This window comes from Poeciliopsis prolifica, unplaced genomic scaffold (genome assembly GCF_027474105.1).
Source record: "Poeciliopsis prolifica strain line A6 unplaced genomic scaffold, Auburn_PproV2 SCAFFOLD092, whole genome shotgun sequence".
Classification (NCBI taxonomy): Eukaryota; Metazoa; Chordata; class Actinopteri; order Cyprinodontiformes; family Poeciliidae; genus Poeciliopsis; species Poeciliopsis prolifica.
The window spans coordinates 886,044-910,540 of record NW_026562467.1 but is presented as its reverse complement, the minus strand read 5'-3'; the positions used below and the strand labels follow the sequence as shown (position 1 = coordinate 910,540).

General features: G+C 46.7%; 1 protein-coding gene across 1 annotated transcript; it reads right to left on the bottom strand.

Annotated features, from left to right (window-relative positions):
* Positions 1-692: 692 nt before the first annotated feature.
* Positions 693-16,105, bottom strand: LOC129353575 (beta-1,4-galactosyltransferase 3-like). The gene is made up of 7 exons (XM_055022922.1): positions 16,000-16,105; positions 8,866-9,542; positions 5,117-5,352; positions 4,207-4,394; positions 4,002-4,124; positions 3,825-3,929; positions 693-2,209 (listed from the first exon to the last, which is right to left on the bottom strand). The coding sequence occupies exons 2-7, from the start codon at positions 9,128-9,130 to the stop codon at positions 1,897-1,899; spliced, it is 1,230 nt and encodes a 409-aa protein (XP_054878897.1). The 5' UTR covers positions 9,131-9,542; positions 16,000-16,105; the 3' UTR covers positions 693-1,896.
* Between the last annotated feature and the right edge of the window lie 8,392 nt (positions 16,106-24,497).

Genomic DNA, 24,497 nt, shown 5'->3' with positions numbered 1-24,497 from the left:
TTCTGTGAGACGTGTGGAAAACTTTTCAGAGACAGCTACACGTTATCGCAGCACGTAAAAATCCATCCCAGGAGTTGCCATGGTGACCGCGTGAGAAGTGTCACGAAACTTTCAAACTCAACACTGATACCAAGAAATGAACCATTTAAAAAACTGTCTTAGTTTATTATAAACACTGGCTTGTTTCTTGTTCTCTGGGCTGTCAGCAGCTATGGACACTAAATCCAGACAAGTATTTGAAAATCAGAATTTGTAGTTGTGAATTAGATTTTGCAGAATTGTAGAATAAAATGTCTGAACATTTCACTAATTAGAACCCAGAGAAACTAATTAGTTTAGATTAACATCGTCAGAACAAGAATCCAGAGAAACTGACTTTATAAATCAGACTACAGGATTATCGTTTCTTCTTTTGCTCTTTCATTTCTTTTATTGTATTTCCTTTTAATTCATGTAAAGCATTTTGAATTGCCTTGTTGCTGAATATGCTTTATCTATAAAATGACCTTACACGAACCATCTTGGTGAGCTCACTTCTGCTAATCTTCTAACAGCACAGCTACCATTTAGCTTAGCACTAATTGCTAACTTTAAAACTTTGATGCGCTTGGCTTCCCCTACAATACTTCCAGATAAATTTTGAAGTTGATGTGGCTGTTTTGTAAACTTTCAGTTGAATAAAGTTTGAGGTCTGTTGGTCAAACATTTATTTTGATTATTTTGAAGTGAGTGAAGATTTTTACGCAGCATTTCCATTTCCTGTCATCAAGTTTTCACATTCCCCAAAAACCATTTCAAACGAGAAACATTCAGGAACAAAATGAGTGATGAACATAAATACAGTATCAAAGGGCTTGATAGAATATGTAATGTAAAAATTAAACTGGAGCTGGAGGGTTGTAGGACAGATATTGTAAATATTTTCCGTAATAAAAATGTTTAGTTCTGCATCACTAAGGTCACATTTTCCAGTCCAAATCAAACAGCCTGATTTGCAAAATACATTTTTGTTCCTGAAATCTTCTCCACCTGTGATGCTGTGCATTAAGTACCTTGTTGGTGTTGTGCTGTAGCATTAGCGTCTGCTAACTATTGCGTTAGCATAGCGTCTTAGCGTTAGAGGAACTAAAGTGATGGCTCTGGGTTAGTCGGCGGTGGCTGGATGAATCCATTCACTGATTTTCTGTTTCATATGAGCAATAAAAACCCAACAGAACATTTCTATTTTGAATTTGTTTATGATTATAAGGCCACTGTGGACTGTGCAGAAGTTGGAAAGGAGAACAGAAATGAACCGACACCAGAACCCAGTGATACCCGTCCCGTTCAGATCCTCTCCTCCAGGAGTAAAAGTCTCAGTCTTTCTGACCCAAACTGCCGTTTATGGATCAGAACCAGGCTGGAGTGTCGAAGGCCACGTCCCATCTACGTGATAACTCAGGCGTCTGACGCAACCTGGAGCTTCAAGCAAACTAACATCAAATGATATGAAGAATAAAAACTTCTTCTTTGGTTTCTTCTGCCAAACTCAGAGGATAAGAAATGTTTTCACACAATCAGCCGTCGGAGTGAAGAAAAAGCGGGAATTCATTGATCATCCACAGGAAACGGGGAAGAACAGAAACTGAAGCAGTGAATCTGAAACAGGCCCGGTCAGTGAATCAGCTGATCAGAAAACGCTCCAGCAGCTTCCTCCTCTAAACGCTCTATGCTCTAAGCTCTACGTGAAGAGAAAAGACGTGATTCTAAGGCCTCTCGGTTTATACAGCGGCGACAGCGCCTGACACACAAACTCACAGAGTCCAACCGGGTTCCTCCTCTCTGCAGCTCCAGACGACCGCAGGAGCCACAAGGGGGAGCTATCGCTTCATTCTACTAGAAATCACACCAACAAGATTATTTCACAGCAAGTTTCTCCCGGAGTTTAGCTGCAAATATCTGTGCTGCAGCTTTTTCTGCTGCAGGATTCTGTGCTGCAGCAGCTTTCTGTGCTGCAGTGGGTCTCTGTGCTGCAGCAGCTTTCTGTGCTGCAGCGGATCTCTGTGCTGCAGCGGGTTTCGGCGCAGGCGGGTGCAGGCCGGACTCCGTCCCGATGTTGACGGTGATGTTGGTGTAGAGAGGCAGGTAGTCCCTGGAGATGACCTCGTACTCCACCGTGTTCATGCCGTCCATCTTCCAGGTCTGACGCGTCTTCGCCAACATGTTGAACCTGAACAGACGCAAAGTTAGAGACGCAAAATGCAAAACATTTTCAATTAAAATGATGTAATAAACAAACATATCCTTCAGTTTCTTCCGTTTCAAGAATCTGTGATCATTCATTGAACTTCTTTAGAAATATGGATTGTGGATGCTAATATTAGCATTAGCAATATGTTTAGCACTGAGATGTTATGTTAGCTTCTGGAGCTAACATAGCTTGAATAGGCTAACTCCTTCTAGCACAACTTGAACAACAATATTTTTTCCGGGTCATTGATGAAGCAGAAATTAAGCCCAGAAGCCGAGAGCAGCAGCTCTGTCCTCAGTTAGCTTGTCCGTCAGATTTATGGTTGTACCAGAAACAAAACACAAAAGTTCTGGCACTTGCATGTATTAAAACTTAGAAATGCAAGTGTGCTAAAAATATATTTTTTAATATGCCAAAATCTATGTAATTGATTATTCAAAATTAACTTTAACATATATTTTGTCTATTTCTAACTAAATTTTGTTTGACTAATTTGACTTTGTGTGGATAATAAGTATTAACATAAAATATGACAGAACCAACTCCAAAATACACTAGCAGAGGGGAGCCCAAAGTGGGTCCTGCAGGCCCGGCGTCACCCCGCAGGCCCAACGTCACCCCGCAGGCCCAACGTCACCCCGCAGGCCCAACGTCACCCCGCAGGCCCAACGTCACCCCGCAGGCCCAACGTCACCCCGCAGGCCCAACGTCACCCTGCAGGCCCAACGTCACCCCGCAGGCCCAACGTCACCCCGCAGGCCCAACGTCACCCTGCAGGCCCAACGTCACCCCGCAGGCCCAACGTCAACCTGCAGGCCCAACGTCACCCCGCAGGCCCAACGTCAACCTGCAGGCCCAACGTCACCCCGCAGGCCCAACGTCACCCCGCAGGCCCAACGTCAACCTGCAGGCCCAACGTCACCCCGCAGGCCCGGCGTCACCCCGCAGGCCCGGCGTCACCCCGCAGGCCCGGCGTCACCCCGCAGGCCTGGCGTCACCCCGTAGGCCCGGCGTCACCCCGCAGGCCCGGCGTCACCCTGCAGGTTTTAGTTTTCTCTCAGGTACCAATAACCTTTTCAGCAGGTAAATGTTCTTCTTAGGCCTCTAATGAGCCTCATTGGATCAGGTGCGTTAAACCAGAGAGAAGTAAAACATGCAGGATGCCGGTCCTCCAGGACCCACTTTGGGCACCCCTGCACTAGCAGTTAGCAGCTAAGCTAGCTCTGCAACTGGCATGCTAAATGCTAACAGAACTTTTGTTTTTATCTTAAAACATTGTCTACATAAAAATATAAAATCTTAAAAGAATCATAATTTGGTGAAAATGATCAACCTGGAAATAAAACTCTTTCCTGCTTGTCCACTTCTTCATGTGTCTGTGATGACGGGAAAAAGATGCACCGCCACCCTCTGGTGTAACTCAGTATTACACCCTAATTTAATTCCCCTTTACCTCCTGTTAGTTCTGTTAAATTACCAGTAAAGCCAAATATTAACTAATATGCCAAATGCAGGATTTATGTTAATGTGCATGTAAAGGCTGGTTGCTTTGACTAGACCATGGACTCCAGGCTGTGGTGCGGTTGGTCTCTACCTCTTGGGGTTCACGTCGTTGCCCTTGTCCAGCTTGTGTTTGATCATTTTATAGCGGCCGACTTTCAGAGACGGACGGCTGATGAACATCCCTGCCAGAGACACCCTGAGGAGGGAGAGCAGAAAGTCAACGGAAGAAGGTCAAAGGTCGGTCGTAAAGCATCGGAAAGGGGCTGACCTGATGCCGATGTCGTCGTCCTCGCCGCCCCAGCCCCAGTAGTTGTTGGGGAAGCCGTTCATCTTCAGGTAGTGCAGCGGTGACAGCGCCGACACGCCTCCAAAGTACATTTTGTACGGAAGCCTGGAGGGGACAAGCAGCAGAGACAGTGTGAGTCTACCAGCAGGGGGCGCCGCGAACTCTAACCGACGCTGCAGCGGCGCACTTGTAGCCGAACTTGTCCATGGCGACGGCGGCGTGCTTGGGGTTGGCGTCGCAGACGTAGAGGTTGCGGTCGTCCTCGGGGATGAGGTCGACGTCGTGGAAGAAGAGGCAGTCCCAGTCTTCCTCCCTCATCGCCTCCCGGAAGCCGACGTTCATCAGCTTGGCCCGGTTGAAGGTGTAATTCTCCGCCTGCGGCGCAAAAACACCCAGAAAACCCAGAACTTTGAAGAGAAAACATTACGAGATGCGCTGCTAAATAATGAACTAAACCACTTCTACCAACATAAATAAAACACATTTTTGTAGAAAACGCATATAAATTAATTAAACAGAAAATGAATGACCAGTTTCTCATGTTTTGGGTTTTTTAAGAGAAGTAAAACTTGCTTTTGAGAAAAAGTAGGTCAATATTTGTAGTTGCATTTAACCCGAAATTAAGATCAATCCAAAAAACTCTAATGGTAATTTATTTATTTATACATAAATTTTTAAAGTGTTTATTTGTAATATTTGTATAATGTTTATTTATTTCCAGGATGAATCCAGGAAAGAATTAAAAACGATTAGATTTAATAAAGAGAAACGATTTTCATAATAATTCATATTTTCCTGTTTACGGTTGATTTTGTGATCCTGTTTTCACCAGTAGACTGAACTGGTTTCCAGTCTGATGCTTTCAGAACCAGACTGGAGACATTCGGTATGGGTCGGTACCGAGTCAGTACCGCTCTTCCATGTCCAATTACAGAAAAAAATTTAAATTATTATTTTTTCTTATTAAAAGAGAATAATCTGGCAGTCATGCAGAGCAGCCAGCAGAGGGAGCAGCAGAGCCGATGGCTCTGGTTCTGGCAGGTTCTGCCGGGTTCTGCCAGGTTTTGCCGGGTTCTGCCGGGTTCTGCGGGTCTCACCTGGTGGATGACGTAGATGCCGTAGCTGAGCTGCTGCCGCTGCAGGAACGGGTGCAGGTAGTAGAGCAGGAACTTGAGGTGATGCTCGCGGTGGCGGTGCGGGATGATGATGGCGGTCCGGTGGCGGGCCTCGCAGTCTGGCGGCCGGTACCGCCCCCCACTCACCACCAAAGGGTTCTTCCTCTGGACCTGGGCCAGGGTCAGGCCGGACGGGAAGCTGACGTGGATCGGTCCGCCTGCGGACACAAAACAGGTTCTGGTTTACTGGACCGTAGGCAGAACCACAGAGCAGCATGGAGGCGGGCGGCGCATCAGCGGTCGCAGGTTTGATAACTTAAAGAATGGAGAAACAGCCACTGTTTTCTACCTGAACCACGATGAAACTGGAGTCGTCTAATTCTGTGATTGATGGGTTCAGCAGCATAACCTTCATATTTTATGTTTTAGTGTCGAAAAGGCAACAATTAAACACCAGAACCGAACAGAACCATCATTTCTGGTTCTGGTTCCGTCTCTGCGGTGGAACCAGCAGCTGCTGCGGCGGTGAACTCAGGCGACAGATTCATCCTCCGACTTTCACCGAGATAATTAATCCCAAATCCTCAAGCGGCCCGGCAGCGCCGCGCTCATCAAGCTGGACCCGCTAAATTAGCGGCGCTGTGCCTTTAAGCGTCGGCACGGCGACGGGCTTACATAAGCCCTGATCTCATGATAGCATGAAGATGCAAAACAGGAAACAGGAGAAGGAGAGGGATGAAGAGAGAGGGATGAAGAGAGAGGGATGAAGAGAGAGGGATGAAGAGAGAGGGATGAAGAGAGAGGGATGAAGAGAGAGGGATGAAGAGAGGGATGAAGAGAGAGGGATGAAGAGAGGGATGAAGAGAGGGATGAAGAGAGAGGGATGAAGAGAGAGGGATGAAGAGAGAGGGATGAAGAGAGAGGGATGAAGAGAGAGGGATGAAGAGAGGGATGAAGAGAGAGGGATGAAGAGAGAGGGATGAAGAGAGAGGGATGAAGAGAGGGATGAAGAGAGAGGGATGAAGAGAGGGATGAAGAGAGAGGGATGAAGAGAGAGGGATGAAGAGAGAGGGATGAAGAGAGAGGGATGAAGAGAGAGGGATGAAGAGAGAGGGATGAAGAGAGAGGGATGAAGAGAGGGATGAAGAGAGGGATGAAGAGAGAGGGATGAAGAGAGAGGGATGAAGAGAGATGAAGAGAGAGGGATGAAGAGAGGGATGAAGAGAGAGGGATGAAGAGAGAGATGAAGAGAGAGGGATGAAGAGAGAGGGATGAAGAGAGAGGGATGAAGAGAGAGGGATGAAGAGAGAGGGATGAAGAGAGAGGGATGAAGAGAGGGATGAAGAGAGGGATGAAGAGAGAGGGATGAAGAGAGGGATGAAGAGAGAGGGATGAAGAGAGGGATGAAGAGAGAGGGATGAAGAGAGAGGGATGAAGAGAGGGATGAAGAGAGAGGGATGAAGAGAGAGATGAAGAGAGAGGGATGAAGAGAGAGGGATGAAGAGAGAGGGATGAAGAGAGGGATGAAGAGAGAGGGATGAAGAGAGAGATGAAGAGAGAGGGATGAAGAGAGAGGGATGAAGAGAGGGATGAAGAGAGGGATGAAGAGAGAGGGATGAAGAGAGAGGGATGAAGAGAGGGATGAAGAGAGAGGGATGAAGAGAGGGATGAAGAGAGAGGGATGAAGAGAGAGGGATGAAGAGAGGGATGAAGAGAGGGATGAAGAGAGAGGGATGAAGAGAGGGATGAAGAGAGAGGGATGAAGAGAGAGATGAAGAGAGAGGGATGAAGAGAGAGGGATGAAGAGAGGGATGAAGAGAGGGATGAAGAGAGAGGGATGAAGAGAGAGGGATGAAGAGAGGGATGAAGAGAGAGGGATGAAGAGAGGGATGAAGAGAGAGGGATGAAGAGAGAGGGATGAAGAGAGGGATGAAGAGAGAGGGATGAAGAGAGAGGGATGAAGAGAGGGATGAAGAGAGAGGGATGAAGAGAGGGATGAAGAGAGGGATGAAGAGAGAGGGATGAAGAGAGAGGGATGAAGAGAGAGGGATGAAGAGAGAGGGATGAAGAGAGGGATGAAGAGAGAGGGATGAAGAGAGAGGGATGAAGAGAGAGGGATGAAGAGAGAGGGATGAAGAGAGAGGGATGAAGAGAGGGATGAAGAGAGGGATGAAGAGAGAGGGATGAAGAGAGAGGGATGAAGAGAGGGATGAAGAGAGAGGGATGAAGAGAGGGATGAAGAGAGAGGGATGAAGAGAGAGGGATGAAGAGAGAGGGATGAAGAGAGAGGGATGAAGAGAGGGATGAAGAGAGAGGGATGAAGAGAGGGATGAAGAGAGAGGGATGAAGAGAGAGGGATGAAGAGAGAGATGAAGAGAGAGGGATGAAGAGAGGGATGAAGAGAGAGGGATGAAGAGAGAGGGATGAAGAGAGAGGGATGAAGAGAGAGGGATGAAGAGAGAGATGAAGAGAGAGATGAAGAGAGAGGGATGAAGAGAGAGGGATGAAGAGAGAGGGATGAAGAGAGAGGGATGAAGAGAGAGAGATGAAGAGAGGGATGAGAGAGATGAAGAGAGGGATGAAGAGAGAGGGATGAAGAGAGAGATGAAGAGAGAGGGATGAAGAGAGAGGGGATGAAGAGAGAGGGATGAAGAGAGAGGGATGAAGAGAGAGGGATGAAGAGAGGGATGAAGAGAGAGATGAAGAGAGGGATGAAGAGAGAGGGATGAAGAGAGAGGGATGAAGAGAGAGATGAAGAGAGGGATGAAGAGAGGGATGAAGAGAGAGATGAAGAGAGAGGGGATGAAGAGAGAGGGATGAGAGAGAGGGATGAGAGAGAGATGAAGAGAGGGATGAAGAGAGAGGGGATGAGAGAAGAGAGAGGGTGAAGAGAGAGGGATGAGAGAGAGAGATGAAGAGAGGATGAGAGAGAGATGAGAGAGAGAGAGAGAGAGGGATGAAGAGAGAGAGATGAAGAGCCCCGCGGGCGCCGCCGCTCCTCTGTGTTCTGTTGGGCCAGAACACAGAGGTTCTGACCCAACAGAACCTTCAGGCCTGCAGGATCAACATTACAACATGGCTGCTGGACGGGAAATATCACAATAATAATAATAATAATAATAATAATAATAATAATATTAGGTGGAACTTGGTGAGACGAAGGCAGAAAATGTTCTGATCCGAATCACTTTGTGTTCTTCTCCAGAACGGCAGCGATGATTTGCCGGGTTCTGGCGGGTTTCTGCTGGGTTCTGCTGGGTTCTGCTGGTTCTGGTGGGTTCTGTTGGGTTCTGGTGGGTTCTGCTGGGTTTCTGGCGGGTTCTGCCGGGTTCTGCTGGGTTCTGCTGGGTTCTGGCGGGTTCTGGCGGGTTCTGGTGGGTTCTGGTGGGTTCTGCTGGGTTCTGGCGGGTTCTGCTGGGTTCTGCGGGGTTCTGGCGGGTTCTGCTGGGTTCTGCCGGGTTCTGCTGGGTTCTGCTGGGTTCTGGTGGGTTCTGCTGGGTTCTGCTGGGTTCTGGTGGGTTCTGCTGGGTTCTGCTGGGTTCTGGCGGGTTCTGCTGGGTTCTGGTGGGTTCTGCTGGGTTCTGCCGGGTTCTGGCAGGTTCTGCTGGGTTCTGCTGGGTTCTGGCAGGTTCTGCTGGGTTCTGCTGGGTTCTGGTGGGTTTCTGCTGGGTTCTGGTGGGTTCTGCTGGTTCTGCTGGGTTCTGCTGGGTTCTGCTGGGTTCTGGACTCACCGATGAGCGGGGACACCTTGGGGCAGTACGGCATGTCGTCGGCGTGGCCGTGTCCCCGGGACAGGTTGGACAGGTTGGCGTAGACGTCGCCCAGCGCGGCGCCGGTGCGGTTCCGGACCGGGCCGGCCGCCTCGCCTTTACGGAAGATCCGGATGAAGTAGCTGACCCGTTTGTGGTAGCCTTCCCGGGACAGCAGCGCCATGACGACCAGCTGGATGCCCAGGAACATGAACAGGAAGCGCCACTTGGACTGCAGGGTAACCATGGCGACAGCTGGACCAACGACGCGGTTCTGAAGGGTCCAAATGAGGACGTGAGGAGAAACGGATCGGTTCACGGACCGAAGGCACTTCTGGCAGGGTTTGGGGGGGGAAGCGTCCCCCCCAGACAGGAAACAGGAAGTATCAATCGGCGGGACAGGAAACGAGCGCCTGGCGATCCTTCAGCTCATCGCCGCTGCAGGTCAGCAGCGGGCCGACCTCTGCGACCTGTGGGGGTCCGGCTCGCCGTGGGGTGAAGGCCTGGCCCGCGGGCGGCCCGGCCCGCTCATTCTGCTGCCGTCGGCTGATTCTGCTGCCGCCCCCCTGTCATGGCCCCCGCGGGCCGCCGCCGGAACAAAGGGAGCGAGGATTACGGCCTGTTCTGGAACAGCGATGCTGCCCCGTCGCAACCGGGTTCTGGAAAACAACAGAGGAAGAAAAGGCGTCAACAGACCGAGCGAGAACGACCTCTGACCTCTGCTGCAGCGTCAGAAACAAACCCATTAATTAGTCGGTTAAAGCAGCCGGCCAGGCGCGGTAATCCTAATCCTAATCCCACTGAAGGCGAGCAGTGGGATCAGGCTGCACCTGATCTGGCAGAGGAGGAACGACATCAAAACAAAATCTGAGGGAAAAACTGAAGGAAACGTTGATCACAGATCATTTCCACTCAAAAGAAAAAAAACACATTTTTCTCTGACTTTAAAATTATTTTGTCATTTATGAGCAAAGATGATTTGTTGCTCCAAGTCAGATGTATGTTTTAAATTCTGAGGGAACGAACATAAAGCCCAGGGAACGGATCTGGAGTCGGTTTGTTTGGGCTCAAATGAACCTTCATCATCGGCTCTTAGGGAAGTCTCAGGGGAATCTGCATTAGCGGCTCGTCTGCATCACTTCCCTTCATGTCAATAAGTGGAATACGAAACAGCTGATCGGCGCTCCTTGACGATCTGCAGATCATCCGGTTCTCCCAGGAGGAGATGTTTGGGTCAAACAGGAAGTTCCCGCTGCAGATGATCCATCAGAACCGGCGGTCGGCCCAGGAGACCCAGGCAGAGCTGCAGAAGCTCAGAGCATCAGCGGCGAATATTTATCCTGTTTATCAGGACAACCTGAACCACGGGCCTGCTCAGCAGCGCCCCCGGTGGCTGTCAGATCGGTGAGGAAATGCTTCGCAAAGCAGAACATCAGGACGGGTTCACGGCACAGCAGCAGCAGATGATCCGCTTTAAATTCAGGACAAAATTTATTCAGACAGAATTGCTACCCACTGTTGGAAAACGTTCAGCAGTTCAATCGGATTTGATTTTTGACAAACGATTTGATTCGACAAAAGAAGATGGCAGTTTGTTCCAACAACACAAGTTCCCACATTTGTTGCTAATCACTTTACTGAAAAAAAAAACAAAAACAAAAAGAAACAAAATTTGTCAATAGTCGTTTTTCTGTATCAAAAGAAAAAATAGTCTGTTGCCACATTTAGCAACTTTTATTCTTTTTATTCTTAAACGACTATGAACAAATTCAGTGACTTTTCAAAGTACAAGAGGTCTGTGAGCTCCACCTGGCCACGCCCCTCAATGCCTCCTGGCTCCGCCCACTTTGGAGTTTTTCCACCAAATCCCAGAGAATCAATGGACTATTGACAACAAGAAGACAGTATGAGTATAAATTATTTTAAAATTGGCCGGATGTTAAATAGTGACTGATTTTTCCAGATGGAAATAAACTGACGTGGATTGTTTTTCTGTCCCTGTAATCTGTTTGTCGCCGCCGCAGCGAATGCTTTCAGTGTGCAGGGCATCAATATTGCATCTGCTGCAGACATAAGAGAGAAAGACCGCCATGAAGTTAGCGTGAGGTTGAGAGGAAGCTGGCGGTCATCAACAGGAGGTAAACTCATTAGTCTGAATGCGTTAACCCATGACATGCTGGAAGCATCTGTAATGATGACTGATTGAACATTATGAGTCATTATGAGCCGAGCTGCATTTCCTCCTGATGCATCATGAAGCCGACTCCTCAGACTCGAAGAGATCAGCAGAAACTCCACCAGGTTTCTGACTTTGTGGCTAATTTTAGCTCTTAAACTGACGTTTGCTCACTGAATGGAGTAACTTAATGTCAGTCTACATACTACTGATGGCATTCATGTTAGCACTTTAGCTAACATGAGCATTTAATCTAATTTTAGCAATGTTTAAGATAACATACTACATTCTACAGTGAGCATATTATCTAAAAAAGCATTTTAGCTGTTAGCCAACATGCTACAATTAGCTCATTATCTCACATTAGCATTTTAGCTCATTTTGCTTAAGAAACTGTTGTTTCCAACATCAGATATTATCCTACTGATAGTCCACATGCTAATTCTAGCTTTGTATTCATCAGCTACACTTGAGCTAATTCTAACATTAACAAATTGAATTAAGCTAATGTTATCCAACACGCTAGCATGAGTCAATGTGACACAGTTAGCATGTTGTCCAATTTTAAATTAAAAGCTTAAACTTACATCCTGACTAGAGTAATTTAATGCATGCTCAAACATGCTCATGTTAGCCAACATGCTATAGGAAGTATTTTAGCTAGCTTTAACTTTTCAGCTCATTTTACCTTATAAGTGCTGTTTTCACACTTATGAACATGGGCGTTAGCAACCTTTAGCATCGTAGCTAAACATTTTAGCTCATCAAAACAGACCGTTCTTATTGATGTTTTGCTCATTACGCTCCTCAGCAGATGGTTTAGCTTTGTACGCAGAGTTCTGCTCTGGTTTCTAATACTTGTCGCCTTCTCATAATTTATGACATTCCTGTAATTTACAGCACAAACATTCAGCTTTCGGCTGTGTTTAAAGCCCAAGTTCCTAAAAACTTCAGTGAAATTCCTTGTTGAGCCTCAGTCCAAGTCAACAAAGCTGGTTCTGATTGTATGCGGGTTGACCCGAGCCAGATGTTCCACACACAGCTGGTTCGGATCAGAACCAGTGAGGCAGCAAACAAAATGTCCCACCAGAAGCTGGAAGAACCTCATTTCTGAAATGTCTACATGGAGAAAAAAGCTTCAACCACCAATGACCTTCACCCTCTGACCCCTGAGGATCTGCTGAAGGCAGTCCAGAATCTGAGCCAGGAATCCGGGCCAGGTTTTCAGGGAAACCGTCAGCAGGAAGTCTGCTGCTGGGAACGCCTCCTAAATGGCAGGAAGTGGTTTCCATGGAAACAGAGGCATTCAGGATCAGATCAATCCTGTGAAGTCCAGATCAATCTTGATATCTGGAATCGTTTAAGAAACTGATCAAAACACGACGGATTGAAATATTAGTTCATGACTTCACTAAGGGTTCATTTGCTCGAATGCATCAAAGCCGAAATATTCATCCATTCATCGACCAAAAGTTTAGTTTTATTTTATTCTAATTACTAGCAATTAGTAATAGACTAATTACTAGTTTTATTAGTCATAGTCATAGTTTTAGTTTTAGGCGCAGAATTTAAAAAAACGGTAAAAGTTGTTACGTTTACATCGTTTGGATGATGAATACTAACAGAAGATAACGTCTTCTGAAGATGGACTCAATTTTTAACATAAACTGACTGGAGTTTTATCCCAACTTTCACCATTTTGTGTCCAGGAGGAGAAAGTGCCGCCGAAATTTACCAACAGCGGACGTAAACTGTTTGTATGGGGAAAAATAAATGTCACATTAATTCAAAAGGCCAATAAACAGATATTTCTATAATTTCAGCATATTATATTATAGTTCCAGTTATTTAGTTTTTCCCCATTAAAATTTGTATGTATTTCAATTAACAAAAATGTTTTCTAAGTTTCAGTTTTTATTTTGTTCTTTTTAGTTAATGATAACAACATTGATCCATATATTGATTCATCAGTTGATTGTGTTTTTAATCAGTTTCTAAAATGAAACCTGATCAGGGCTGATGAACACAACGCAGCTAACTTTTTATTTCTTATCCCAACATGTTGATAATTTTGTGTTGAAAGTGATTCCATACATCAGGTCCCCTCCAGTCATCTCTGACCTCTGACCCATAGGGAGCCCGGAGAGGTTTGGGGGTTGCAGGGTGTGAAATCTTTAACGCGTTAGTGCACGAGCACAGAGAGTCATTAAACGATGCAGTTGGACTGGAAAGATTTTTGAAAACAAAACCAACTTCCTGCTGGAGGTGTGAATATTTCCTCCACCTTTCCAAGCATCTTTATGACTCACATTTTAGGCTGCAGCTCCACCATACATGACATCTGCTGCTCTACGCGACGGTGCGTTCAATAACAAATGGGAAATCCAAGGTCAGGTGTTCCATGTTATTGTCTGATTGCTTTGATTTAATCTACAGTTCATCATGAAATAATAATCCAGGCATCCTCGTCCTTCAGATGATGTGATGGAGCCAGGATGAAAGCAAAGTTATGTTTTTCTGATTCAAAATTCATTCATGCATTGAAATCATTCAAATGCAAATTATCGTTACAATTTAAAATGTTTGATTTTTCTTTCAAATTTTTTTTCCATAACTTATTTTTTAAGTTTTAAATACTTTTTTATGTCTTAAATTAACTTTTTAGTTTCTAAATATGTTATTTTTGTCTGTTAAGATTATTCAGATTCTATTTTTTCTGCTTTAGGATTATTTATTTGATTTTTTTCCGGTCATTGTTTCAATTCAGTTTTTCTATTTCATATGACTTCTCTTCAAGATGTTGTGTTTCAAATATTTAAAAAATCAAAATTAAATCAAAATAATTCCCTGATGTAGCTCCGTAGAGCCAGCCGTGGGGTCAGCAGGCATCACCAGCTTTTTCTGGGAAAGCTGAACAGACGCTGAACGTCGTTCTCAGTCCAACAATCAGCCAGGAACAACGCGGCGGCATGGCGACGCCTGCCTCGTCACGGAAACACCAGGTCTGCCTCCACCTCCAGCCGGTCGCTCTGATGACTTTTCCACCCAGCAGGTGAGGTCCCGCCCCCACCAGGTACCAAGGCTTCCACGGCAACGGGGAAGCCTGAAGGGAGCAAACGATCCACAACAAAACCAGAGCAACAGGCAGAACCCAGCGGTTCTGTTTGAGATGCAAACGAGGAGATGCGACAGATTAATATGGATTCATTATCGTTTTAAACTCCAAACACAGATTTGGGCCCAGCAGATCGACGACTCGTTGTTTTTAAAAAATAAAACACATTTAGTCCCAAAAGCAAACATTAAACGCCTGGAGCAGAAATTATAAAATAAATCTTTGTTGTCTGATATCAGACAGGTTAATAAAATAAACTAGTTCATCCAAAGTTTAAAATTTTAGTAAATCTTTTTGTCTTTCTTTGTTAAATAAAACCATTCTGAGAGGAACCTTTTATTTGAGTGTTTCTGGTACACCCATTTCTCTGTTGCACAAACAAAGCGACTCCTCTTGACCCACTAGAGCTGCAAAAAGCATCTGACTGGAAAATACAGCTGCACTTTCCTCCAATCTGATGACTGAATAACTGATTAAAAACAATACATATTTGTTCTTCAGCTCATGTCTATTCTACAATTTAGCAAAATTATACAATAATTTTTAAGTTAAAATTGTTCTCAATTTGTGAATATATATTGATTATAATACTATTACCTCTATTAAACATCTTAATCAGCCTTTTCCGGGATAAAAAACATCTAAAAGCGTGTGGGATTCTGGCATCCACTGCAGAAAAAGGACCAGGAAGAGACAGACATCTTGTTCCAGATGTCAGAAAGTTTACGGTGAAACATCCCATCGGGTTAAAACTGTGGTGAAGCTGCTGCTCTACAAGCTGCATGTAGAAACTGGGACGATCGTTTTGTAAACTGCTGCAACCTCTTAAATCTTACATGTTTTTTGTATTTTGACAAAAGGTCAACTAAAGTACATTTTTCTAAATTCTGAACTTCTTATCCGTGGTTGTGACCCGTTTTTAGTTTCCTCTGTTTTTGCACCATGGCATAAAAGCCACCAAGATGAAAGAAGACTTTTTTCAGCAAAAAATGCTAAATCATTTTATTGTTTGTTGTTTTGTTTTAACTCACTGAGCAAAAAAATCCAAATGTATTTTGATTTAAAAAATAAATAAAAATACATTTTAACTACCTTTTATTCTAAATAAAAGGTAGAAAAAGGGTCTCAAAGTTGCAGTTTCCTAACTTGTCAGTCAAGATATTAATTTTAGTTAATAGGAGCAGCAGGAGGAGGAACAGAAGGAGCAGCAGCAGCAGGAGGCCCCCGGGGCCCTTTGTCTGGACCAGAACAGTGAAATGCCTCCGATTCGATGAATCCCGTTCCAGCCGTAAATCGGCTCTTCCAGTCGGAACCAACGGGCCCTGAAAGCGTCTCAGTGGACCCAACTCAGCTGCTGGTGAAACAAAGAGTTTCCGGTGATGATTAAAGTCGCAGCGAAACTTTTCTGTGTTCCTCTTTGAGTTTAAGTGGATGGGAGGAACAAAACTGACGCGGTGAAATGTCCGCTGGCTCAAAGGTGAAGCTGAAACCCGCTGAGGCGTTCAGGTGCCCTCGGATCACCCAACTCCAGAACCCGCGTTACAACAGCAGCGGTTCTGCTCCCGGTTCGGACAGCAGCTAACAAGTCCAAACATCTCCCAGCAAACACTAGCAGAACCAGGTCCACCCCATGGCAGCCGTGGCCCGGTTCCGGCAGCGGAACCAACTCTTTAGCCCCGGCTCGGGTCGCCAGATGTGGGGAAACCGAGACGAAGCGAGCTAACAACCGTTAGCTCCTCACTAGCTCACTGGCGAGCGCGACCATAACAACAGTAAAAAACTTCATTATTTAACTTCCTTCCTTTGTGATAACAATGAAACTCACCGAGATGAGGCCTGGGTACCGGACGACGCGTCCCGCAGTCGCTCCGCCGCGTTTCTGACGTGTTTGTGGAGCCGAGGCGGTCTGAGGAGGTTCCCTCCCCTCCACCACAGTCCACCGCCCACAACAGCCGGCGGAGGGGCGACGGTTCAGCTGCCCCGCAAAGTACGGGACGACCGAGGTGCCAAAACCACGCGGGGGAAGATTCACTCCACCGCGACAAAATACACTCAGATTTTCACTATAAGAGTCAAAGAAAGAAAATATTTAGTCTAAATAGTTAAAATTACTGAGGTGCCAAAAGTAGTAAAGATTCTCTCTGCTGCAATAAAAATACAGAAGTATTTAATACATATACTTAGTTTATTTAATTCCACATTTAAACATTTACAAACTGAAATAAATTTCGTTGCAAGGCTCTAATAATAAATAAATAATAATAAAAGTGTCAATGTGAAAACATACAATAAAAGATTAAACTAATGGGAGTTTATCATCCTTATGGCCTCAGGGATAAAGTTCTGCATTTGAAGCTGATGAATCTTTTTCCAGAGGGCAGCAGGAAGAAACGACCCTGCAGAGGGTGGAAGTGTCTTTGCATAATCGCCGAGTCGCTCCCAGTCCCAGGCAGCTACTGGAGCGACTGGGAGCTACTGGAGCGACTGGGAGCTACTGGAGCGACTGGGAGCTACTGGGAGCGACTGGAGCCACTGGGAGCTACTGGGAGCAACTGGGAGCAACTGGGAGCAACTGGGAGCTACTGGGAGCAACTGGGAGCTACTGGGAGCAACTGGGAGCTACTGGGAGCTACTGGAGCGACTGGGAGCGACTGGGAGCGACTGGGAGCGACTGGAGCCACTGGGAGCTACTGGAGCAACTGGGAGCCAGTGGAGCTACTGGGAGCTACTGGGAGCGACTGGGAGCTACTGGGAGCTACTGGAGCAACTGGGAGCCAGTGGAGCTACTGGGAGCTACTGGGAGCGACTGGGAGCGACTGGGAGCGACTGGGAGCGACTGGGAGCTACTGGGAGCAACTGGGAGCAACTGGGAGCTACTGGGAGCAACTGGGAGCTACTGGGAGCGACTGGGAGCAACTGGGAGCTACTGGGAGCGACTGGGAGCTACTGGAGCAACTGGGAGCCAGTGGAGCTACTGGGAGCTACTGGGAGCGACTGGGAGCTACTGGGAGCAACTGGGAGCAACTGGGAGCAACTGGGAGCTACTGGGAGCAACTGGGAGCTACTGGGAGCAACTGGGAGCTACTGGGAGCAACTGGGAGCTACTGGGAGCGACTGGAGCTACTGGGAGCTACTGGGAGCTACTGGGAGCGACTGGGAGCGACTGGGAGCTACTGGGAGCAACTGGGAGCAACTGGGAGCTACTGGGAGCTACTGGGAGCAACTGGGAGCTACTGGGAGCTACTGGAGCGACTGGGAGCGACTGGAGCCACTGGGAGCTACTGGAGCAACTGGGAGCCAGTGGAGCTACTGGGAGCTACTGGGAGCGACTGGGAGCTACTGGGAGCTACTGGAGCAACTGTGAGCCAGTGGAGCTACTGGGAGCTACTGGGAGCGACTGGGAGCTACTGGGAGCAACTGGGAGCAACTGGGAGCTACTGGGAGCAACTGGGAGCTACTGGGAGCAACTGGGAGCTACTGGGAGCTACTGGAGCTACTGGGAGCCAGTGGAGCTACTGGGAGCTACTGGAGCTACTGGGAGCCAGTGGAGCTACTGGAGCGGCGCCATGGATGGAAGGAAGCCCAGTCCTGATGATCCTCTCCAGTCAGAGTGTTCGATGCTCTGAACAGACGGAGTTGCTGTCACTTTGCTCTTTGTCGTCTCTCTGTAGAAAGCGATGAGGATCGGAGGTTTGATCTTCTCATCCAACAAGCTTTTCTTCACCAGGCCAGAGGTCTGGAGGGTCAAAGGGTCAGTGATCCCCAGGGATTTAATGCTCCCGACCCGCTTGCTCTGTTCATGTGTTGCTTTTTTTGGAGCCTTTCTTTGCACATCCTCCAAATTTAGAACGAATTTAGAATCCAGAAAAATAACCTTCCAGGACAGAAACACTTAGTTTTATTATTAATAAAAAACTGTGGACACAAATTTAGAGCATAGTTATAAAGTTCAGAGGACATTTACTTATTTACTGCAGCAACCCTGAACAGGAGCTCCTAGTTTGCATACTTTAGATTAGATTATTTTCCTTCTTTTGCTCTTTCCTCTGGTTTATTTTGTTTGTATTTCCTTTTCATTCCTGCACTGCTTGTTGCTGAAAATGTGCTGAATAAATATTCCCTCCGCTGCTGAGGAGCCGTGTGACTTGGAGCGGCAGGCAAGCTGCAGCGCATCAAAACAGGTTTGATGTTGTGATGCTTCACCAGCCTCTCCAAACTCGGCAGTGAGGGCGACATGGTGGCAGTGAGGGCGACAGTGAGGGCGACATGGTGGCAGTGAGGGTGGCAGTGAGGGCGACATGGCGGCAGTGAGGGCGGCAGTGAGGGCGACATGGTGGCAGTGAGGGCGACATGGCGGCAGTGAGGGCGACATGGTGGCAGTGAGGGCGACATGGTGGCAGTGAGGGCGACAGTGAGGGCGACATGGTGGCAGTGAGGGCGACATGGTGGCAGTGAGGGTGGCAGTGAGGGCGACATGGTGGCAGTGAGGGCGACATGGTGGCAGTGAGGGCGGCAGTGAGGGCGACATGGTGGCAGTGAGGGCGACATGGTGGCAGTGAGGGCGGCAGTGAGGGCGACATGGTGGCAGTGAGGCGACAGTGAGGGCGACATGGTGGCAGTGGGTGGCAGTGAGGGCGACAGTGAGGGCGACATGGCGGCAGTGAGGGCGACAGTGAGGGCGACATGGTGGCAGTGAGGGTGGCAGTGAGGGTGGCAGTGAGGGCGACATGGCGGCAGTGAGGGCGACAGTGAGGGCGACATGGCGGCAGTGAGGGCGACAGTGAGGGCGACATGGTGGCAGTGAGGGTGGCAGTGAGGGTGGCAGTGAGGGTGGCAGTGAGGGTGGCAGTGAGGGTGGCAGTGAGGGCGACATGGTGGCAGTGAGGGCGACATGGTGGCAGTGAGGGTGGCAGTGAGGGTGGCAGTGAGGGTGGCAGTGAGGGTGGCAGTGAGGGCGACATGGTGGCAGTGAGGGCGACATGGTGGCAGTGAGGGTGGCAGTGAGGGTGGCAGTGAGGGTGGCAGTGAGGGTGGCAGTGAGGGCGACATGGCGGCAGTGAGGGTGGCAGTGAGGGCGACATGGTGGCAGTGAGGGCGACATGGTGGCAGTGAGGGCGGCAGTGAGGGCGACATGGTGGCAGTGAGGGCGGCAGTGAGGGCGACATGGTGGCAGTGAGGGCGACATGGTGGCAGTGAGGGTGGCAGTGAGGGCGGCAGTGAGGGCGACATGGTGGCAGTGAGGGCGACATGGTGGCAGTGAGGGCGGCAGTGAGGGCGACATGGTGGCAGTGAGGGTGGCAGTGAGGGCGACATGGTGGCAGTGAGGGCGGCAGTGAGGGCGACATGGTGGCAGTGAGGGCGACATGGTGGCAGTGAGGGTGGCAGTGAGGGTGGCAGTGAGGGCGGCAGTGAGGGCGGCAGTGAGGGCGACATGGTGGCAGTGAGGGCGGCAGTGAGGGCGACATGGTGGCAGGGGCGGGTGAGGGCGGTGGCAGTGAGGGCGACATGGTGGCAGTGAGGGCGACATGGCTGCAGGGCGACGTCGCTCAGTGATGAAACAGTGTTTTTTGGGCCTGGAATAATGATGGCCGTCTCAAAGCAGGATGGACGGCAGCTCAGCTCAGTGAGGAGTTAAATAAATCGCTGAGGATGAGAGCCGGCTTCAGAACCTGACCCGGTATCAGGTCCTGCTGCTCTATGCATGTTGAGTCTCCTCACGGTCCTCTGAACATCAGCTGTCAGATTATCTGTTCCTCCAGAGGAAGAGAGGATTTTCTCACAGGGCTTTAAAACGGCTGAAGCAGAAGCTCAGTGCGTCCAGAAATGTGTGGCGTCGTCGCAGGACAGAGGAGCCTGTGACGGTCCTGATGCTTTGCCACATGAGCTTCACAACCAGACCAACGAGGAAAGAGTTCCTTTGAGGAACTGCTGAGGTGCCAAAAGGCCGACATCCACTGTACAGCAATAAAAATAATGAGACAACTTCAATAAATCTGACTGAGACGTTTCTTCACTCCAACCTTTAAAGAAACAAGCAAGTATGTAAAAATGTAAAACCAGTCAGTGAGTCACTGTGGAAACCAGCTGTGAACCAGAACCTGAGTAACAGGTGAGGCTCCTCAGAGGTCATGATGTCAGAGGTCAGAAATGAGGAAGAATGAGGTCATTGTTGCTTACATGGAGTTATGATTTAAAAACTGATCAGTTCTAGAACAAAATCCCAGTTAAAAGTCAACATTTCACCCAGAAGATCAGCTTTGAAAACCACAACTACCTGTAAGTGACCTTTACCTTTATGAAAGCCTTGAACAAACCTCATTTCTTCATCCGATACCAGGCACGGCCCGGGGGGAGACTTTTAGCTCCTGAATGAGTCTCGGGTCAAAGGTCAAAGTCTTAAATAGCAAGTCACCTGGAAATGTTCTGGTACCAGATTGGAAATGAGAAAAAAAGCAGCAACAGGCCCAAACTGAGACTTCAGGTTGGATTCACCCCAGCGCTGTTTAACCCGCTTTAGTCCAACTCCAAACCTCGGGTCTGGGTTCTGGAGTCGCCTCTGGTGGTTCGATGTGAACGCCAAGCGGACTGGAGACCGCTCCAAAGCAGGAAGCGAACTATAGCACAGAGCATTCTGGGTAAATACAACCAAAAAAACACGCTAGGCTAGTGCTAGCGGGAAACGGATCCAGAGACAAAAGAGAAATCCGCTAAAATCTGATGCTGCTCCATTTTTGTTTCCCTTTGGTGAAGAGGGAAGTTGCATTCAGTGTCTTCCTCAGAGGATTTTGTGTCATTTCCTCTGGTTTTGTGCAGCGCCCCCAGAGGTGAGGCAGGGAACAAGTTTTTCAAACGGTTTAATTTATTAAATGTGAAAGAGAACAGTTTTTCCAATTAACTAGGATCATTTCACACAAGAGTTGAAACTTTGGTCCCAATTGAACCGGGCCTACCGGGTCATCAGATGTGAAAAAGGCCTCAGAACCCAGGAGAACCTTGGACTCCTGAATCAGAGGTTTTGGTGCAGTGATCGTTTTGCTTTTAGGGTTGTTGGAGAAATGGCCCAAACTCGTTTGTACCGGTTGCTTCCTCGCCGGGTCTCGGCCGCCCAGACCAGGATGGACAGCCTGGTGCCGGTTCTGTGGGACCGGATGTTCCCCAGGCTGCTTTTTGGGCCCAACCACAAGTTGGAGCGAATCTTTGGTGGCATGCTGCACCACCCGGAGCGCTCCGCCATGCAGATCTGCCCCTACTATTTCGACCAGGTGACCTGGAGGCTCCCAGCCGCGTCTCCCTGGTTGGTGGTCCGCTCACACCGACGTCACGTCTGCCGCCGGTTTGTCTCTGTGTGATCAAACTTCCCTCCTGGCTTTAAGGCAGAACAACCTGGAGCTGCACTGCTTCGACTCCTGGGGCGACGTGCAGAAGGAGAAGCAGCGGAGCGCGGAGCAGCAGCAGGGCGGAGGCAGCCAGCCGGGGAGCCGGCCCGACGCCGGGGTCTACCTGAGCCGGCTCTGCCAGCTGCAGGACCTGCAGACCGGAGGCAGCATGACCACGCAGATGTTCATCCACCTGATGTACGACTACAGCGACTGACGCCTCATTAAAACACGCCTTATTTTTAAAAACGTGAACGTTGGAGGTGTGAAAACATGATTAAGTTTACGCAGCCAGGAGGAGAAGAGCTGCAGAGGATGACCTTCAGGGTCAGCACAAGGTCACAGCAGAAATATGGAGAACTGTCAAAAATGAACAGCAATAATTTGAGTTACTCAGCCTGACATATTTTACCAAAATAAATATTTAGTTAACAAGCTAATTGTTTAGCGAGCAAGCTAGAAATCTAACTTAAAGCAAAAATATTTCACTCCAAACTTTAATTAACAAATGAAACATTTAACTTCAAACTAATGAGTGAGCAAAACTAAATATTGAGTTAAAAAGCTAAATATTTAACTTCAAACTGAATATTTAGCTGCAAACTAAATTTTAGTTAGCAAACTTTAAATATTTCACTCCAAACCAAACAGAGTTTGAATTTAAAAGCTAAGCATCTAAATTCAAACTGAATTTTTAGTTAGCAAGCTAATGCTAAGGTTGCTAACTAGATATTTACTTAAACTCCATATTTAGCTTCAAAGTAGGTAATAGGCTAAATATTTATTTTCATATTATTTAACTCATTAATAAATATAAATTGTTTATGTAACAACTGAATTAAATGCTTTGACCTTTTTTACAATTTGGTTAATTATATATATTTTTTGTACTTGCTTTATTTTGCCCAACAATTTGCTATAATATTTTTTTGGTCTTCTTATTATCCAGTCAAATTATTGCAAAATGTTTTAAAAACATTCTGAACAGAAATTTCTTTATCCTGTTTGTCATCCAGAGTTTAATATTTTTTTACCTTCAGGTTTGGTCAGATTTCAGTTCTTATGAAACGTCAGTAAATCTGTTTTATCATGTTTCCATGTAATCTTTATGAACTTCATCCCATCTGCTTGCTGATGTCAGCTGATCTATTCATTATTGATCTATTTATCAGACCTTGTTTCATAGATTAATTTTCATAATTGATAAATATGGGAAGATGATCCCATTAGTCAATAAAATTCCACCTAATGATATTCTGTCATCATTCCTAGAGTTGATGATTTCAATAATTAATTTTTGTTGAGATTCTAGTTTAGCTAGCATGCTAACTATTTAGCCTGAAGCTGCTTATTTAATTTAAAACTAATATTTTTTAGACAAAATCCTTCAAGATAAATATTTTACTGCACGGCTAAATGTTCATCTGGGATAAAGACGAGGATTTAGTCTAACGAAATATTTAACTCCATTCCAAGCGTCACGCTCAGAGAAATAAAAAACTAAACTCCAGTTTTTATAAAAACTTCTTTTTTTAATGAAAGTCCTGATTATTTTTTAAGCTTTAATGAAAATGGCAGAATTTCTTATAAAGTATTGATAATAACATGGAACGAAGTTTGTACCTCAGTAAAAACAATTAATATTTAATTTACTCATAAATTATGAATAACATTCATGAAAAAGATATTCCAGCTCCCAGCCACACTGTAAAGCTTTGTGCTAACGCTTTGTGCTAACACTTTGTGCTAACGCTTTGTGCTAACACTTTGTGTTAACGCTTTGTATTAACACTTTGTGCTAATGCTTTGTGTTAACACTTTGTGCTAACACTTTGTGCTAACGCTTTGTGCTAACGCTTTGTGCTAACGCTTTGTGCTAACACTTTGTGCTAACGCTTTGTGCTAACGCTTTGTGCTAATGCTTTGTGCTAACACTGTGTTAACACTTTGAGGTTGCAAAAACAAATTGAGGACATTGTTAGGGGTGAAGTTACATCTGCCTGGTCGGCATGTTGAGCTCAGGAATGCTGACGGCTGCCTGCTGTTCGGCCAAATGAGCGCATCGATGAGCTCTTTCACCTTTTCCACACAATTTTGGCAGGGGAAATAATGTCATTTATTTCTTTTTAATTAATTTGGTGAATCCTGTAGCATACAAGGTTCAGAGTAAAAAAACACAGAAGTCAAACATTTCTTTTGTTGGAAGGAAAGTTGTAATATTACAACTCTGGGTTTTACAGGGTTAAAGGTCATAGAAGGAGAATTTGAAAAGGAGTTTGGCTTGTTGAAGCAGAAAGTTTGTTTCTCAAAACAAGATGGCTGAAGGGTTTAGGCTCCTGAAGGACAAGACATTTGAACGATGCCGTAATGCACTAAGACACTAACACCAAAATTAACTTTTATTTTCAGATCAACTGGACAAATAGCTTATGTTGGATTTGACCTGCATGTTTCAGTGAAAATCTGCAGCATTTTAGATTAAAACCGCGTCGGTGCTGCCCTCTCTGGGTTGAACGGTGGTACTGCAGCTGAAATTTTCTATTGGTTCCAGCTTGGTTGATGTCATTCAGGCCCACCAATAGAAATCCATTTCACTGACGCGCCCCCTGGTGGCGAGTCCGGAGGTGGAACTCCAGACGAGCAGCTTTTTAAAATCACTAGATTTGTTGCTGTTGCTTTGCTGAACAGATTTGTGTGACTTTTAACAAGATTTATTGTTAATTGCCACATTTATCTCTAAGGCGTTTTTTTTTTTTTCAAAAAGTTGCAACATGCGACAAATCTACTGACCTTGAAGTCACTGGATTTGTCGCAAGTAGTCCTTTTGAAAAAAAAAAGAAAAATTAGCAAGATTGTAAAACGTTGGTAAACACTTTAAATCACTGAGTTGGCCTGATTTCTCTTGGCTCCGCCCACTTTGCTGTTGTCTATCAGGGTCGCTGCCACT